Raw genomic sequence first — 16,647 nt, 5'->3', positions numbered from 1 at the left:
TCAGGTAAAGGAGAGAAGTCTGCTCTGCGTCCCTTCATGGTTGCCAAAACTGTCCACTGGAAAAATATGCACAACATGAGAGTTGTGAGTTAAGTTTTATTTGGGGCGAATGAGGACTATAGCCCAGAAGACAGCCTCTCAGATAACTCTGATGAACTGCTCTGAAGAGGTAAGGGTGGAGGTCAGTATATATGTGATTTTGGTGAAGAGGGATACATGCAGTCAAGCACACATTTTGGCAGAAGGTTGTTGCTAGTCATGAGGAGCAGATGTCTCCATTTATGATTTTAGTGATTCTCTAGATATGAGAAGATGCAAGAAACTGGGCTCATAAAATCTTCTGAAAATATCCAACTATCTGAAGGCCTGTTCTGCCAATTTTTCCCAGAGCACAGAATGCCTCATTCCTGATCTCTACCCTAAACTCCTTTCAGGGTGTGTTGAAGGTCAACAACTGCAGTGGCTTGAGACTTCATTTTTGCAGTCCCAGATGGCAAGTGACAATTTTTAGTTGGCACCACACACCAGCTGGGTAAACTTGGACAAGTTGTTAATCTTTAAGAATGTTTTCTGAATTGTAAAATAGGGATAATACCTATCTCACAGGACTGTTATAAGTTTTAAATGAGAAAATATATGTAAAGCACTTCTGATGGTACCTGGCACATAATAGACTTAATAAATGGTAATTAGGGACTTCCCTGGTGGTCCAGTGGGTAAGACTCTGCGCTCCCAATGCAGGGGGCCGGGTTCTATCCCTGGTCAGGGAACTAGATCCTGCACGCACACTGCAACTAAAAGTCTGCATGCCGTAACTAAAGATCCTACATGCCTCAACGAAGATCCTGCGTGCCGCAACTAAGACTCGGTGCAGCCAAAATAAATAAATAAATATATTTTTTAAAAATGGTAATTATATTAGAAAGAGTCCTGGTTAGGTTTTAAAACTTCAGAAACGTAGTTTCATATGGCCCCTCAGGTCTGTCAGTGGAACTGGTCATGCTGACTTGGGAAGAGTAAGTGAGAAGAGGTGACAGATATTTTGGGAAAAGATAAATATTTCTGGGGTTAGGGATTAATAAGGACAAACTTCAGGATTTAGGAGATATAGAACCAAGTGTCTACAGTATTGGAAGAAGCATAGGGATTTTATTGGTTTTGTTGTTGTTGTTTTCAAGATTCAGAAGCATTAATGGGGCAACTTTCAAAGCTTGGGGAAGAGAGAGAGAGGGAAGAAGTACAAGAAGTGAAACCTTGCAGGACCCTGTGGGGCCCTCCCAGGTATAAATCCTTTCCATGTACCCTGTTTCTTATCTGTAGGAAATAGTCTTCATTCAGCCTCCTTGACCTTTCCTGAGTTCCAAAGGGCAGATTCAAACAGTTGCTTATCAGGGAAGGGAGGGATTGCAGAAAGAAAGGAGGAGAAATCAAGAAACAGTAGTGCAGCATGGGGCAGGTTCCTGGTTCCTCTTCAAGGAATCTACATAACAATATATGTTTGAGTTCTTCTGCAGGAATTAAGGCCCCCTCCCAGGTGGAGGATGGTAACTTCAGGCTAAGCACTAGATTCTGGGAACACCACCCTGTTACCTCACCACCAACCAATCAGAAGTCTGTACAAGGTAGAAGATAATGAAGACTCTGACCCCCTCCCCAAATGATTCTCCTTTTAAAAACTTTCATGGTCCAGCAGAATCTCTGGAGTTGGTTTTTGGACACAAGTCTGCCTTCTCCCCAGGTTGCCAGCCTCCTGAATAAAGCAACCTTTCCTTTCCAACCAACACTTGCCTCTCAAGTATGGGCTTTTGAGTGGTGAACAGCTGAACCTGAGTTTGGTAACAGAAGTCCATGAGGTTCAGAAGAGAGACAGCTTTCTGAAACTTCAGAAAAATGACATGGTTTTAGTGTTTCAGTGAGTTAAATCTCTGTTTCTGAAAATAGCTATACGTGTTTCTGGAGCTCAGGTGAACTTGAGGTCGACATAGCTTGGGGAAAATGGTGAGTTTCATAGGTTCTCTCTAAATGATTTTTTAAAATGCATTCCAATTTTGTGATTAATATGATATACTATGCATTATGGTACATCATGCTGCAAAGAATAATTTATAGCTATTGAAAAGAATTTAAACTTAACCCACCAACAGGTGTTTCATCACAAAATTCCAGGTGCATGTGGCCATAGGAATATTTTCTTAATCTATACATTTGAAACTGTTATAATCACATTCTGAATGTTCTGATGATTTCTGAAGACCCTAGAATAGTTCCATTTTTCATGTTCATTTTTTAGGGTCTCCTTATTTTGCAGATGTATTAGAACTGGCTTCAACAAGCAAGCAGGTATCTTATATGATATCTGGCTAATCCACGATAGGTAAATCTGGCTTTAGCTGCACTGAGAGAGACAATGGAAATTTTGAACTACTCTTGAGTGGGGCAAGGGAGCATAAGTAGATAGGGTAGGGGATCCTTGGAGAAAAAGAACCAGGCGTGGCTTTCTTGACAGAAGCCATTTTGTGATCTAAGCCTGGCCACAATGCTTGCCCTTGAACAGGTCTCAGTAATTAATGATCTTAAGGGAAGAAAAGAATGCAGAAACATTGCCTGTTATTAGGCAAGAGAAGTTCTAAAGAGTCCCAGTTCTTTTTCAACGGCAAAGATTAGCCTGAAGTGCTCAGCTACCAGATCAACTGGAACCTAAGGGGTAATGATGTTGACATTTTATGAACTTCATGACTTCAATCAACTGAAGCTTGAACTCTGTCAACCACCCAAGCCCTTTCATGAATATGCTTAAAACTTCTCCAGTTTTACAGTTCTGGGAGACAGTGCTTTGGGAAAGATCCCCAGGGTTCTCCCTACTTGCTGCAAGTAATAAATCCTTCCTTCTCTCACTCTTTGACTTTGTTGCGTCTTTTGGCTCAACACCCACCAAGAGGCAAACCCAGTTTTTTGGTAATGGGAAGGGAAGAAAGGGCGTAAATGATGTAGAAGCTGCTCAGGAGCTGGAGCGCACAGGGTAGCACTTCAGCTGGGGTGTGGAGGCTCCTGCTAGATCCCTCATTGGGCTTTAATCCAGCCACACTGTTATGAAACAGGGGCTCTTTGAAGAAATTACTTGGGTCACTAAGGTCAGGGACTCATGAAGTGCCAGCACCCTCGCAATCCTCCCTCCCGTGACCTTGGGATCAATAGCCTAAAGACAAAGGAGGCCTCTGTGCTTCCCACCTCAGGGGCAGGAAGGGGAGCAGGATGCTTCAAGGTGGCTTACCTAGCTATGTCTTAAAACAGACTTGGAGAGAGCAGTAATTCAGAAGGAGGTAACAAAACTTGTGGGGGCAAGTCCTATCGAAACGTGGTCTGAGGGGTCCACATAAGTACTAAGAACAATGATTATTTAATACAATTTTGCAACCTTAGAGCTGGAAAGGACCTCAGCAACAATCTAGTCCAAACCTTTCGCTGCCATGGAACTCTTCAAACAAAATCTTCCATAGGAGTCTAAGTACAAACCCACATGAAAGCAGGATTGTTCTGGTTGGGGAAGGGTGGGGGAGGGGCTGGGCGAGGTTAGGAAAAAAAAGCTTATTCATAAGATTAGAAAAAAATTTTAAATCATCGTGGAAGAAAATCTTTGAATTTATATTTGTATCATAGGCTAAAGAAAACATTGATTGCAAAGAGTAAAGTTCCCCAAATTGACACATTATTAATTTATAAAGTGAAGAGCCTTTGGATTTTAAGGGCATTTTTACTAAAGCCATGAGAACAGGGACTATGACTTTTAGTCACACGGAAATGAGCCTTGGATGGAAATTTTCAGGTTTACGGACTATGCTCTGCAGGCTTGGGGCAATGAGTCCCCAAGCCCCACCAGGTGGCGCCCGTGTTCGGCATTTCCATAACATTTAGTTCTCTCCTCAAGGGTCAGACAGCCTGCCTCGTGTTTTGTAGGTTTAGATAATCCGACTGGCTGTTACGCTCAAGAAAACAACACTTGTGTTCTTCTGTTTTAACCTCCTGCCCTTTCACTTTCTTTCCACCTATCCAAATCCGCTTAACCTTGGTGTTGCTGAAGCATCGTAACTTTTCAGAAAAGTAAAGGGAAAAACCCCACCCATTCCAAGGAAGAAGATAGGAAGAGCCTTCTTTCCAGGGGGTCTGGTGCAGCAGGAGGAAGGCTGGGAATTTGGAGACATTTCTTTCAGGCTTCGCCAACCACATGATCTCCTCTGGCCTCAGTTTCCTCATCCTTAAAATGGCTCTGAGCCCTACCATCCGTGGCATCTCATTGCAGGGGAGTCAGACATACCTCAGCTTAAATTCCGGATCCTAGTTAAATCTATATAAAAGAGGGATATCATCTGGTATGGTTACCGAGGTTAAATGAAAATATTCGTGGCGCCGGTGGTGTCACAAAATGGGTTTATTATTATTGGTTTCCTTTGTTAACTCATTACCCTCCGGAGGGACACCCCTCAGTGGAGAAGTCTGAGAAATTACCCATGTCTTTCGTTCTTATTTTATTAATATTCAAGGGAGGTTTTAGAATTCTAGGCTGCAACTTGCTAAGAGATAGCTGACCGTGAGGTGCCGGCTGCCACTTCTGAGGCAGAAATCGGGGGCTGCTATTTCACAAACCCTCCATCAGGGCCTTTCTCCCTCCCCAGCCGCAGCCCTCAGGCCTTAGCCAGCGACCAGAGAACCTCAGGCGGCGGGTTCCGAGCCTCCCGCCTCCCACCTTCCGGAGCCAACGAGAGCTTCCGAGACACGCGCCGCTCAATGGGGAGAGGCCTCGGCCCCGCCCCTGTGCGTGACCGCGTAGTTGCGCAGAGGCGTTTCCCGGGGCGTGCCGCGGTTGCTAGGCGACCACACCACTCCCCTTCCCGCCCCTGCTGCTCCTCTGGCTGTTCTCGACCCCAGCCAGTCCCGAGCGAACGCGCGCGGAGCTGCAGTGTCTGGAAGAGAGTTACCGAGGGAACGTCGCGGCCCGGGAGGCAGCCGCCCCAGGGCAGGTGGACACTGCTTGCCTGACCGTCCAACCGCCGCCCCTCCCTCCGGGGGGTCCCGAGCTGACGGATGGGAGGCACAGCTCGCGGGCCCGGGCGGAAGGATGCGGGGCCGCCAGGAGCCGGACTCCCGCCCCAGCAGCGGAGGTAACGGCGCCGGGGGATAACGGGCTGGGGCGCCCGAGTGAGCCGCTGCAGCTGGCAAGCGAGGTCGGGGGGCGTGGATGGACTGGGCTGGAGGTTGAGCGAGCCCCCAAGCAGGAAGGACGAGGGAAAGGGTCTGACTCCCTCCCCGGGACTGGCCCACCCTCTTCCTCTCCATCAGCTCCCCTCCCCCCAGCCCAGCACGGGAGGGGGCTTGAGCGGAGTTAGGGAAAGAAGAATTCCCACCCTGGAGATTATTTCTGAAGTCCTAGATCGGGGGTATATGGTAAGGAACTCTGAGAAGCTGGGATTTTTTGTGGGGCTTTTTAGCAAACTGGGGGAGACAGGGAGCAATACCTTTTCAAAAAAGCCCTGTTGCTCAGAGCAGATAACCAAGGGCTTTGCCGTGAGGGGTGTAGGTGAGGGGCTCTGCTGAGTAGGGCTTTCTGTGGATCGTGTTTTGAGAGATTCTGCACCTTGCATTGTATTTTACACCTTAATGGAGAGTAGGGACCACCTGCCCACTTCATTTGCATGGAGACTACCTTTGGGTAATTTCCTTTGGCTATTTATAGGAAATCTTGTAGGTCTTCAGTCTGTCTTTTTCTCTGTAAATGTGGACGTCTGTCCCATTTTGTTTGTTTTATTCATGCTGTTGGCAAAGAATCAGTCACATCCAGAATTTTTGGTTCTTGTCAATGAAGCAGTTCCCGTTAAAGGTGTAATTTTATCAGAATGTAAGCATGTTTTTTAAAAAGAGAACATTCCAAAAATATTTGTAGTGGGTTTTCTGTATGGTTTTTGTTTTTCGGTTTTTTTTTTCTCTTTGTATTCCTATAACACATCGATTAAGAAAACTCTAGAACTAATTTTACAAAACAGTTTTTATAAGCCACTAAAATATTCCAGCATAGTTTTAAAGATTAAAAAAAATTCTTCCCTTGCAGCTGGGTCATTATCATTGTATTCACAGTATATCATGTAAAAATGATACAATGAAATGCTGATGTGTGTTACTGGGAAGTCCATGTTCTTGGTGGCAGATGAAATACATTATTCAGGGCCATCTTGTGGATTAAATAAATCCTCTCCGTCTTTTGTGTTCCCTTACAGCGGTGGAGGCACAGTGTTAAAGAGCAGAGAAATGATTATTTGGCATTTAGCTTCCACCATCCACCAGAAAATTAAGTGGGTAAAGACGTGAAATCCAGTACATTTTGTAATTTAGAGAATCACTGTAGTATTTGCTGTAGAATTCACTGTATTTTTCTACAAGTTAGATAGATGTTAAGTAGGAAAGTAAATAAATAAATAAAGAGAAAAGAGCCCGAAGAAGGCCTTTTATTTCTTGCTTATGAGACCCAGAAGTGCGTAGACTGGAACTACTCTTCCCTTTACAACATGTGGCCAACGGCTCAGAGAGGAAGGTAGAGTAGCCAGTGGTAGAGCTGAGATTAGAATCCAAGTCTCCTACTTGAAAATACAGTTCTCTGTCTTGTTTGTTTGTTCTGGTTAGCTTTTAGGCTTCAGATTTCAACTAGCGTTCGTTTTCAAGTAGTAAGTTAAATGAGATTCTTTTGATAGTCCCTATTGTTAACAACATTCAAAAAGTAAGACTTACTTTAATGATTTCAAAATATAAACCTAGAAATGCTGTCCTTTCTTTAAAAATAAAAAAAGGAGGAAAAGTTGGGTTTCCTCTCTTCATCTGCCAAATACCCCTGTGGTGTGTATTCAGTGCCAAAATGCAGTGTAGACATTTGTTTGTATTAATTATTCTTTGTAGCAGATATGAAGCAGTTAAGACACAGGGTGTTTTGGAAATACAAATGTATATACTTCAGTTACTGACAGATTTTATCTGTAATCCTTTCAACTAGATTGGGTGATGGTGTCTATGATACCTTCATGATGATAGATGAAACCAAATGCCCACCCTGTTCAAATGCACTCTGCAATCCTTCTGAACCACCTCTACCCAGAAGACTAAATGTAAGTAAATGAAGTAATTCTTTGAGCTCTAATGGGCCTGGAAAGGAGGAAGTGCTACTTTAAATGGTCAAGATACAGTCACATCTCACTGGTAACCCAGGCTATTTTTTATTCACTTTTGCTTTTTCTTGACTTTGAAATAACAATTTCTGTGGTCCAAGTTCAGCTTTTCAGAATGATTTTGATTTGGAGCCCACCTATTCCCTTCAATCACTGGGGTAAATAGGGAAAAAAATGACATGCTACTTTTATCTAGATAGTGGTTATTTTTTTAATAGAATGATATGTACAGTATATTATGATGGCTCATTTTAACAAGAACAAGAAACAGAAAATACCTCTGAACTTACAGATCTGCAGATTTTTCCTGCACGGCAGAAATGCAGTCCTAGCTTATTAGTATGCTTAAGAGAACCATTTTATAGATCATAAATAAAACTTGAACAATACATTTTGGTTTCGATGCATTTAATCATTTTGGAGCTTGCAGACATTTAGCTTTTGACACCGTTTTACGTTTAAAATAATAAATTAATTCCCATTCCCTCGCCACTCATAGAGTGGTAGGGAGAGCAGGGTTTGGACAAGTTCCATGACAGGGAGAATCTATCCTGTGACTTTAAAATTTGCTGCATATATCATCAATGAACAAATTGAATAATTGAGTAGACTAATTTATCAATAATTCTCCTTCATATTTCTGTTTAAGACCTAAAATTATTTCTATGTAAAAAATTGCTTGCATTTTTCATAGTCCTTCCCAATGGTTTGTCAGCTTTTGCCATTAAAAATCAACCCCTTCACTACTTTCAAGGCTAATAATATTACAAAATACGGGATATATATATTTGGAAGGCTGGTCACCCTATTATTTTTAATCTCCTTTCTGAAGTGTAGTAAGTTTCCGTTCTCCACAAGCTTATTTTTTTAATATGTAAAAACCTCTAAGAGCTCCAGAACCACCTATATACTCCTTGTGCTGACTATCAGATTTCGTGGTTACTTGCTGACAATTAGCACATCTCTCTGGGAAACTTTTGCAATTGGTCATCATGTGACTTAAAGTCCATTTTAACTTTACTTCAGAGTTGGCCAGTGCTAATCACCATATAGTACGGCAATTAAATTGTATGTTTCAGGATCAAAATGAATTTTTTTGCTGTATGGTATTCAGAGTAACACAGCTTGCAAAACACAAGATTTTAGATTCTAAACCAATGGTGTCTTTGCAAATTTTGCTGAAAAAAGTGCTTTTGACCTCTTAGTAACACTTATAGTTCATTATGCCATGACTTCATTGCGAGACGCTATTGCTTATTTCACAAAGTCCTTTGGCTTCATTGTTTATCCAGGATGCCCTTACATTCTTGTTGTAAACTATAAATCATCTGCTCACAGGCTTTTATTGGGTTAGCTTTGTGTTGCAGAGATTTAGGGTCGAGAGCGAGGGAGAGTGTGGTGTTCTATATCTGGACGAGAAGGATATTCCTTCTCTGAATTTCTCAACAAGATCTTCAAGACTTGATTAACACAGTTGAAGATTCTATTTGAAATGTCAAGGGTGCTCCAAATTGATCAGCTCGGTGCTTTGTGACCACCTAGAGGGGTGGGATAGGGAGGGTGGGAGGGAGACGCAAGAGGGATGAGATATGGGGATATATGTATATGTATAGCTGATTCACTTTGTTATAAAGCAGAAACTAACACACATTGTAAAACAATTATACTCCAATACAGGTGTTAAAAAAAAAAAGAGTGCTCCAAATTAACAATGTATATAAAGGATTCTTAAATAAAACATCGTTAATCTGGCATTATTTATCTCTCTGGATATAATTACATAGTTAAAATATTTGAAGTCGATTGCAGACATTGGTCAGTTATTGTGATTATAACCCTAGACTAGACATATATAGTGTTTTGTAACTACTTTAACATGTGTGAAAATTGTAGATTCTCCTAGAACAATGGAAGGAAGATTTTATTTCTAGCACAGCAGACTTGATCCATAATTGATTCAGACCAGTATTTGAGTTATTACAGGAAAGGAAAGAAAGCTAAGGCGAGAACCCCTCCCTGTGTGGAAAAAATTCCTTTCTGGAATTCTTCAGATTCATTGGAGGTTCAAACCTTGACAGTCCACAGGGGGACTAGACCTGAAGTGTCTTGTTCTGTTCTGGGAGCCACACTTGCAGAGATACATAACGTGCAGCCCGTGTTGAGAATGTGAATAGGATACAGTAAGGCAGCCTGACCCAGGCGTGTGAGGTGGAGGATGTGATGGGGATGATGAGCCTAGAGAAAAACTGGTGAAGGCAGGACAGCCCCTTTTAGGTACCTGAAGGGCTTTAACATGGAAATTTGGACACTCCTGTGTAGTTCCGGAGGGCAAAATAAAACTTAATTTGCAGAGAGAGAGATTTAGGCTCACTTTAAGGAAAAACCATGAGTCAGGAAATCCAAATGACATCCTTAATCTTACTGTAATAGTTCTGTGGAAATTAAATTTCTGTTCTTATTAACATTCTGTACCTGAGACCCTCTCTTTATCACAAACAGAAATGAAGACCTCCAGAGCCAGCACAGCCTTACATGTAGGCAGAGTAGGTGAAATAGTAGGCCCACCCAGGGGTGGACCCTGGACCACAAATACCTTTCCTACCAGCTTGTCATTGATGACTGCGGGTCCTAGAGAGTCATTCCCTTGGGTTAAGGCATTGATCTTGTTAAAGGTCAAATATCTCTGGAGAGATAACCCATTAAATTGCACGGCAAGTTGCAAGGAGGTTTTATGTGGGGGAGAAAGTGGGTGAGGTGTTTCCATGCATCCTAAGGGAAGGCTGCTTGTGCGGGCCTTCATGGAGCAGAAGGCATAGTTGATGCCAGATGTCTGGCGGAGGGAGAGTCTGGAGCTGCAGAGGACGGCACCACAGAGAGAAAAGATAAGCTAAAAGGGGAAAGGGAGGGTGTATTGGAGTTTAAACAATATATTGAGAATTTTGCCTAATTGTTACCAGTGTTTTTAACATGTTTTATAGTTTCTGAGGGTCTTTCACATTTATTATTAATTATAATTTGATTCACACAACATCGTGCAAGGAGGTATTATTATCCACATTCTAAAGATAAAGAAATTGAGGCTAAGAAACTGGGCTAAAGGTTAAGCCTACCCTGGGACCTACAGTTTTTGAGCAGTGTAGCCAGGACCCCAGCCTAGGCCTTCTGACTTCACATTTCTTCAGAATGTGTCCCCAAGACTTTGGCAGTAAATATTTAGATGCATTTAGGTTAGGTAGTAAAAATTTAAGGAAAACTGGTTTAGATGCATGCAAATATTTGGTTTTGTTATGTAAATCTACCTAAAACCAAATAATTATAATTCCCTAGCTCAGCCAAACCTATCTCCTAATAGATTGTAGTGCCTTGAGGTAACCTGTTTTTTGGCACTTTTATAATTGTGAACAATTAATGCTCATGTGAATGTTAGATGGATGGATGAGACCTTTTTTTTTCATCTCTAAAAACAGGAATGGTTATTTGACTTAATTGCTGATAAAAAAAAGTTGCATTATATTTACATTTTAACAAGGTATTTAGGTTCTGTCTGCAAGCCTATTTTATTTTCTTGACTAGTGATAGTTCTCTATTTTGGTATCAGAGATCTCTCCTGGTCTGTATCTTGCCTCTTTATTTAGAAACTCAATGCCAAAGTATGGCTACCGTTGTACTGGCTGCTTTGCTTATATGTAAGATGGTGCAGTGCCTCAGTTTTGTAACTGTAGTACTATATAAATGTTTAAATTGATTAAATGACCTAAAAGAAGCAGGCAGGAACTAATGTCGTGCTTTTATAACTAAATTAGGGGCTGTCTAAAGTATGCCAACACTTAATTTTTTTTTCATCCCTTTTTTGTTGTTTATATTTTCATCTTTTATATTTTTATTTACATAGGTGATGGGTCAGGTGTTGTTTGCTTAGGTTATATTAAAATTCTATTTTTTAAATGGTTGGCCACTTTGGATCATTACCTTATAATTTGTGTTATATTTTAAGAGATCATAAATATAGCTCAGAGCTTCTCTGGAATTATCTACCCTTGATCATAGAGGCTCTCAATCATACAGATCAGGGGTACAGTTCCTCAGGGTCTGTTAAGAAAAACAGTTGTTGTTTGAAGTATCCCAGACTTTTTTTTTTAAACAACAGATTTAGCACTTTTTTTCTTCTTTCCTTCTAGCACATTATATTTTTCTTAGTATTTTTTTTAGTGTTTGGCTTTTTCGTTGTCTTTCCCTCCATCGAGTTTCAAAGAATCTTATTTCATTTCAGAGGTATTTAGTAAGTAGAGTTTTTTCTGTGGGTTATTGTTCCTTGCAGGAAAAGGTGATGCCAAATCAAGTAAAAAGAGTTGTATGCCTTTGTCACGTAGGCTTTTGCTGAGGGAGACTAGTGTATGTGTCTATGAGCAAGGGAGGGAGAGAGAAAGGAGACTCTTTGTCTTTAGGAGAGTTTTACAAGAAGCACCCTGGGGGGCTTCCCTGGTGGCGCAGTGGTTGAGAATCTGCCTGCCAATGCAGGGGACACGGGTTCGAGCCCTGGTCTGGGAAGATCCCATGTGCCGCGGAGCGGCTGGGCCCGTGAGCCACAATTACTGAGCCTGTGCGCCTGGAGCCTGTGCTCCGCAACAAGAGAGGCCGCGATAGTGAGAGGCCCGCGCACCGCGATGAAGAGTGGCCCCCGCTTGCCACAACTAGAGAAAGCCCTCACACAGAAACGAAGACCCAACACAGCCATAAATAAATAAATAAAAACAAATACTTAAAAAAAAAAAAAAAAAAAGAAGCACCCTGGGGCCTTAGATTCTCACTGCTATTCATCAGATACGTAAAGAATTGGCCTTGGTGATCTCAAGAGTTCTCTCTGGATTAGAAATTTTTTGATTCAATGAACTGAGATAGAAAGATGTGATCATTTATTTGGGGACCCAGGAGTAGATGATGAGGCCTTGGTTGATTCCAGGCCAAAGTCAACATTCAGCCCTACTGGAGAATAGTACAGGCACTAGGAGAACCTGGTACCAGGTTATGTTAATGTTCTGGACCAAGAGTCAGAAGACCTGGGGTCACATGCTGCCTCTGTCCCTTTATCATTTACAGAACACTTTAATATGTATTATTTTGCTCCTGGTACATGCCCTTAAGATTTGGGAAGGTATTTGAAACAGTTTGTAAACAATATAGGACAGTATATATATAACAAGTGCCGGGCTTCCCTGGTGGCACAGTGGTTAAGAATCTGCCTGCCAATGCAGGGGACACGGATTCGAACCCTGGTCCGGGAAGATCCCACATGCTGCGGAGCAACTAAGCCCGTGTGCCACAACTACTGAGCCTGTGTTCTAGAGCCCGTGAGCCACAACTGCGGAGCCCCTGTGCCACAACTACTGAAGCCCGCGTGCCTAGAGCCCGTGCTCCACAACAAGAGAAGCCACCGCAATGAGAAGCCCGCACACCGCAACGAAGAGTAGCCCCCGCTCGCCGCAACTAGAGAAAGCCCGCGTGCCCGCGTGCAGCAACGAAGACCCAACGTAGCCAAAAATAAATAAATTAAAACAAACAAACAAACAAAAAAAACAGGTGCCAGATTATGTGGTAGACTCAAAAAGCTGCAGTTAAGATGTGAGTGTAAGCCCATAGTTAGTATGGGCTTGGAGTAGTTCTAAGTGGAAGAGGGAGGACTAGAATTGGGCTTTGAAAGAGCGTAGGATTTGAGTGGATGGGGTGAAAAGATTCTCGGTAGGAAGACATACTAGTTAGAAGGAGTCTAGCATGTTCCGGGTATGGTAAGATGACCGTCTTGTCTTGAACAAAGGGAGGCCTATGTAGTGGGGTTGGGGTGGCCATAGCAGTCAGGGAACCTAAGGATTAACATAACACGAGTTTCTAGAGACTCCTGCTTTTCTCATCTCACTTTTGGGTCTTTTGACTGCACAACTGGCATGTTTTGTTGTTTTGTTCAGTCAGGGGGACGATTCTTTCATTCTTCCACCGTTTTTAGTGACTTTAACTTCTTCACTTCTCTTTGCCGTAGATTACCACTGAGCATTTAACAAGAGATCCTACTCAGTGCTTCCTGAATGGAAGTGAGATGAAGGTAGAACAACTATTTCAAGAATTTGGCAACAGAAGATCTGATACTTTTCAGTCAGATGGCATCAACGACTCTGAAAAATGCTCTCCTACAGTTTCTCAGGGTAAAAGTTCAGATAGTTTGAATACAGTAAAATCTAGCAGTTCATCCAAAGCATCCAAAGTGTTGCCTCTGACTCCAGAACAAGCACTGAAGCAATATAAACACCACCTCACTGCTTATGAGAAGCTGGAAATCATCAATTATCCAGAAATTTACTTTGTGGGTCCAAATGCCAAAAAAAGACATGGAGTTATCGGTGGTCCCAATAATGGGGGTTATGATGATGCAGATGGGGCCTATATTCACGTGCCTCGAGACCATCTAGCTTATCGATATGAGGTGCTGAAAATTATTGGCAAGGGCAGTTTTGGGCAGGTAGCCCGGGTCTATGATCACAAACTTCGACAGTACGTGGCCCTGAAGATGGTACGCAATGAAAAGCGCTTCCATCGCCAAGCAGCCGAGGAGATCCGGATTTTGGAGCATCTTAAAAAGCAGGATAAAACTGGTAGCATGAACGTTATTCATATGCTGGAAAGTTTCACGTTCCGGAACCATGTTTGCATGGCCTTTGAGTTGCTGAGCATAGACCTTTATGAGCTCATTAAAAAAAACAAGTTCCAGGGTTTTAGCATCCAGTTGGTTCGCAAGTTTGCTCAATCCATCTTGCAATCCTTGGATGCTCTCCACAAAAACAAGATCATTCACTGTGACCTGAAGCCAGAAAACATTCTCCTGAAACACCATGGGCGCAGTGCGACTAAGGTCATTGACTTTGGGTCCAGCTGTTTTGAGTACCAGAAGCTTTACACATATATCCAGTCTCGGTTCTACAGAGCTCCAGAGATCATCTTAGGAAACCGCTACAGCACGCCCATTGACATATGGAGTTTTGGCTGCATCCTTGCAGAACTTTTAACAGGACAGCCTCTCTTCCCTGGAGAGGATGAAGGAGACCAGCTGGCCTGTATGATGGAGCTTCTAGGGATGCCACCACCAAAACTCCTGGAGCAATCCAAACGTGCCAAGTACTTTATTAACTCCAAGGGCCTACCTCGCTACTGTTCTGTGACCACTCAGGCAGATGGGAGGGTTGTGCTTGTGGGAGGTCGTTCACGGAGGGGTAAGAAGCGGGGTCCCCCAGGCAGCAAAGACTGGGGGACAGCACTGAAGGGGTGTGATGATTACTTATTCGTAGAGTTTTTGAAAAGGTGTCTTCACTGGGACCCCTCTGCCCGCCTGACCCCAGCTCAAGCACTGAGACACCCTTGGATTAGCAAGTCTGTGCCCAGACCTCTCACCATTGAAAAGGTGTCAGGCAAAAGGGTAGTAAATCCTGCAAATGCTTTCCAGGGCCTGGGTTCCAAGCTGCCTCCAGTTGTAGGAATAGCCAATAAGCTTAAAGCTAACTTAATGTCAGAAACCAGTGGTGGTATACCTCTGTGCAGTGTATTGCCAAAACTGATTAGCTAATGGACAGCTGGTGTGCTCAGAGATGATATGTAGGTATTTTTAATTATCTTGCAAACCTGAAAATGGAAAAAAAAAAACCCAAGCCCATTCATGGATATGTTTTTGGTAGACTAGATATCTTTTTTTAACAAGGCAAAGCATTTTTATATGACTGTAAAAGAACTCTTGAAGGGCTAATTACCTAACCAGCTTGTATTGGCCATCCTGGGATACATAGTAAAAGGCTTTTTATAGGTCAGTGCATCTTTTGTTATTATTGTCAGGTGTGCATCAACCTGTGTATTATTCTGTTGGTTTAAATCCCTTTCTCTCAAGGTAAACGATATACCAGAAAGTATATCCTGAACATTCACTTCTAGTCTCCCTCGGCATCTGTTCTAGAGGGTTAATTTGGGACATGGCCGTAGTTATAGATGCGACTCAAAGCTAGATCTCTCGCACCAGCAGCCTGTCCTATGGGCTTATGCTAGGTGAAAGGGCTCACAGCAGAGTACAGGGTGGGGGAAGCTCCAGGAAGCTGTGGGTCCCCTAGAAAAGTCTCGTCACTGCTTCCAAGTGGCTCATTTCTCTGCCCTTCAATTCTGTGATGCATGGTGTTTTTATTGTATGTTGTCGTTATTATTTTTATTTATTATTATTTTGCCACTGGTTTGTTTCCTGGGCTCTCAAAGCATTTTACAGACATCTTACCACTTCACAAAGTACTGGTTTTTTTTTTTTTGTTTTTTGTTTTTTTTTTTTGTTTGTTTTTTTTTTTAAGGATTTTCTTATTTATTTATTTATTTATTTATTTATTTTTGGCTGTGTTGGGTCTTCGGTTCGTGCGAGGGCTTTCTCCAGTTGCGGCAAGCGGGGGCCACTCTTCATCGCGGTGCGGGGACCGCTCTTCATCGCGGTGCGCGGGCCTTTCTCTATCGCGGCCCCTCCCGTCGCGGGGCACAGGCTCCAGACGCGCAGGCTCAGCAATTGTGGCTCACGGGCCCAGCTGCTCCGTGGCATGTGGGATCTTCCCAGACCAGGGCTCGAACCCGTGTCCCCTGCATTAGCAGGCAGATTCTCAACCACTGCGCCACCAGGGAAGCCCCAAAGTACTGGTTTTAAAACAAGTCATATGCATCCCTCCTCCTATCTCCAGGGAAGATAAAGAAGTTCTTGGCCCCAAATGACCCAGAACGTTAAAGGTAGAATCAGCCTGCAAACTGCAGTTCTGCATTTCCATGGACTCTTTCCTTATAACAGTGATTGCTATCACATAACCCTAACTACAGCCTCATTGCTTTCGCTCCTCTTTCCAGCTATCTGCCACCTTAATGTGCCACAATTTTCTCACTTTCAGTTTAAACCGAAGACTATTCCCTAGACTGGGAGTGAGCTTCAGATATAAGAAGAAAATCCAGAAACTGGTGGTAATCCATTTCATTTTTTCTTCACTTCAACGTCCTTTCTTTTTCTCTGCTAAGATTTAAACAGTGAGGGCTGGTAATAAAACTAATTGCTGGCTGGATGCCTTATTCAGAAGGATGGTGAAAGGGACGGTAAGTAACTCACTGCTGCAGTTTTGTTTTCTTCCGCCTGCCGTGCCTCTGCTTCCACCCTCCTCCAAAACAAGAGTCCACCTAAATCCTGTCCTGACAGTGTGTTCTTCAGAGTAGACCGTTGCTTTCTCCAACACTGTTCGCAGGACTATCCAGTTCCATTTTTGTGATAGAATTTAGTCTCTACAGATTCCGTAAGGTCGGAACGAGGCTGTTTCTGTTGGGCAGCACAGTCACAAAAAGAAGGAAAATGCCATGGGCCTGTTACTTAAGGAACTTTTGCCTTAACCAAAAGTATTCC

The 16,647-nt window shown here is 42.8% G+C and overlaps 1 protein-coding gene across 1 annotated transcript; it reads left to right on the top strand.

Annotated features, from left to right (window-relative positions):
* The first annotated feature begins 4,911 nt into the window (after positions 1-4,911).
* On the top strand, positions 4,912-15,238 carry DYRK3 (dual specificity tyrosine phosphorylation regulated kinase 3). Its single transcript, XM_007195155.2, has 3 exons — positions 4,912-5,156; positions 7,034-7,145; positions 13,237-15,238. The coding sequence occupies exons 1-3, from the start codon at positions 5,080-5,082 to the stop codon at positions 14,809-14,811; spliced, it is 1,764 nt and encodes a 587-aa protein (XP_007195217.1). The 5' UTR covers positions 4,912-5,079; the 3' UTR covers positions 14,812-15,238.
* Positions 15,239-16,647: the final 1,409 nt, after the last annotated feature.

Source organism: Balaenoptera acutorostrata, chromosome 1 (genome assembly GCF_949987535.1).
Source record: "Balaenoptera acutorostrata chromosome 1, mBalAcu1.1, whole genome shotgun sequence".
NCBI classification, from domain to species: domain Eukaryota; kingdom Metazoa; phylum Chordata; class Mammalia; order Artiodactyla; family Balaenopteridae; genus Balaenoptera; species Balaenoptera acutorostrata.
Note: the sequence above shows the minus strand (reverse complement) of the source record. Positions and strands in the feature narration are given on the sequence as shown.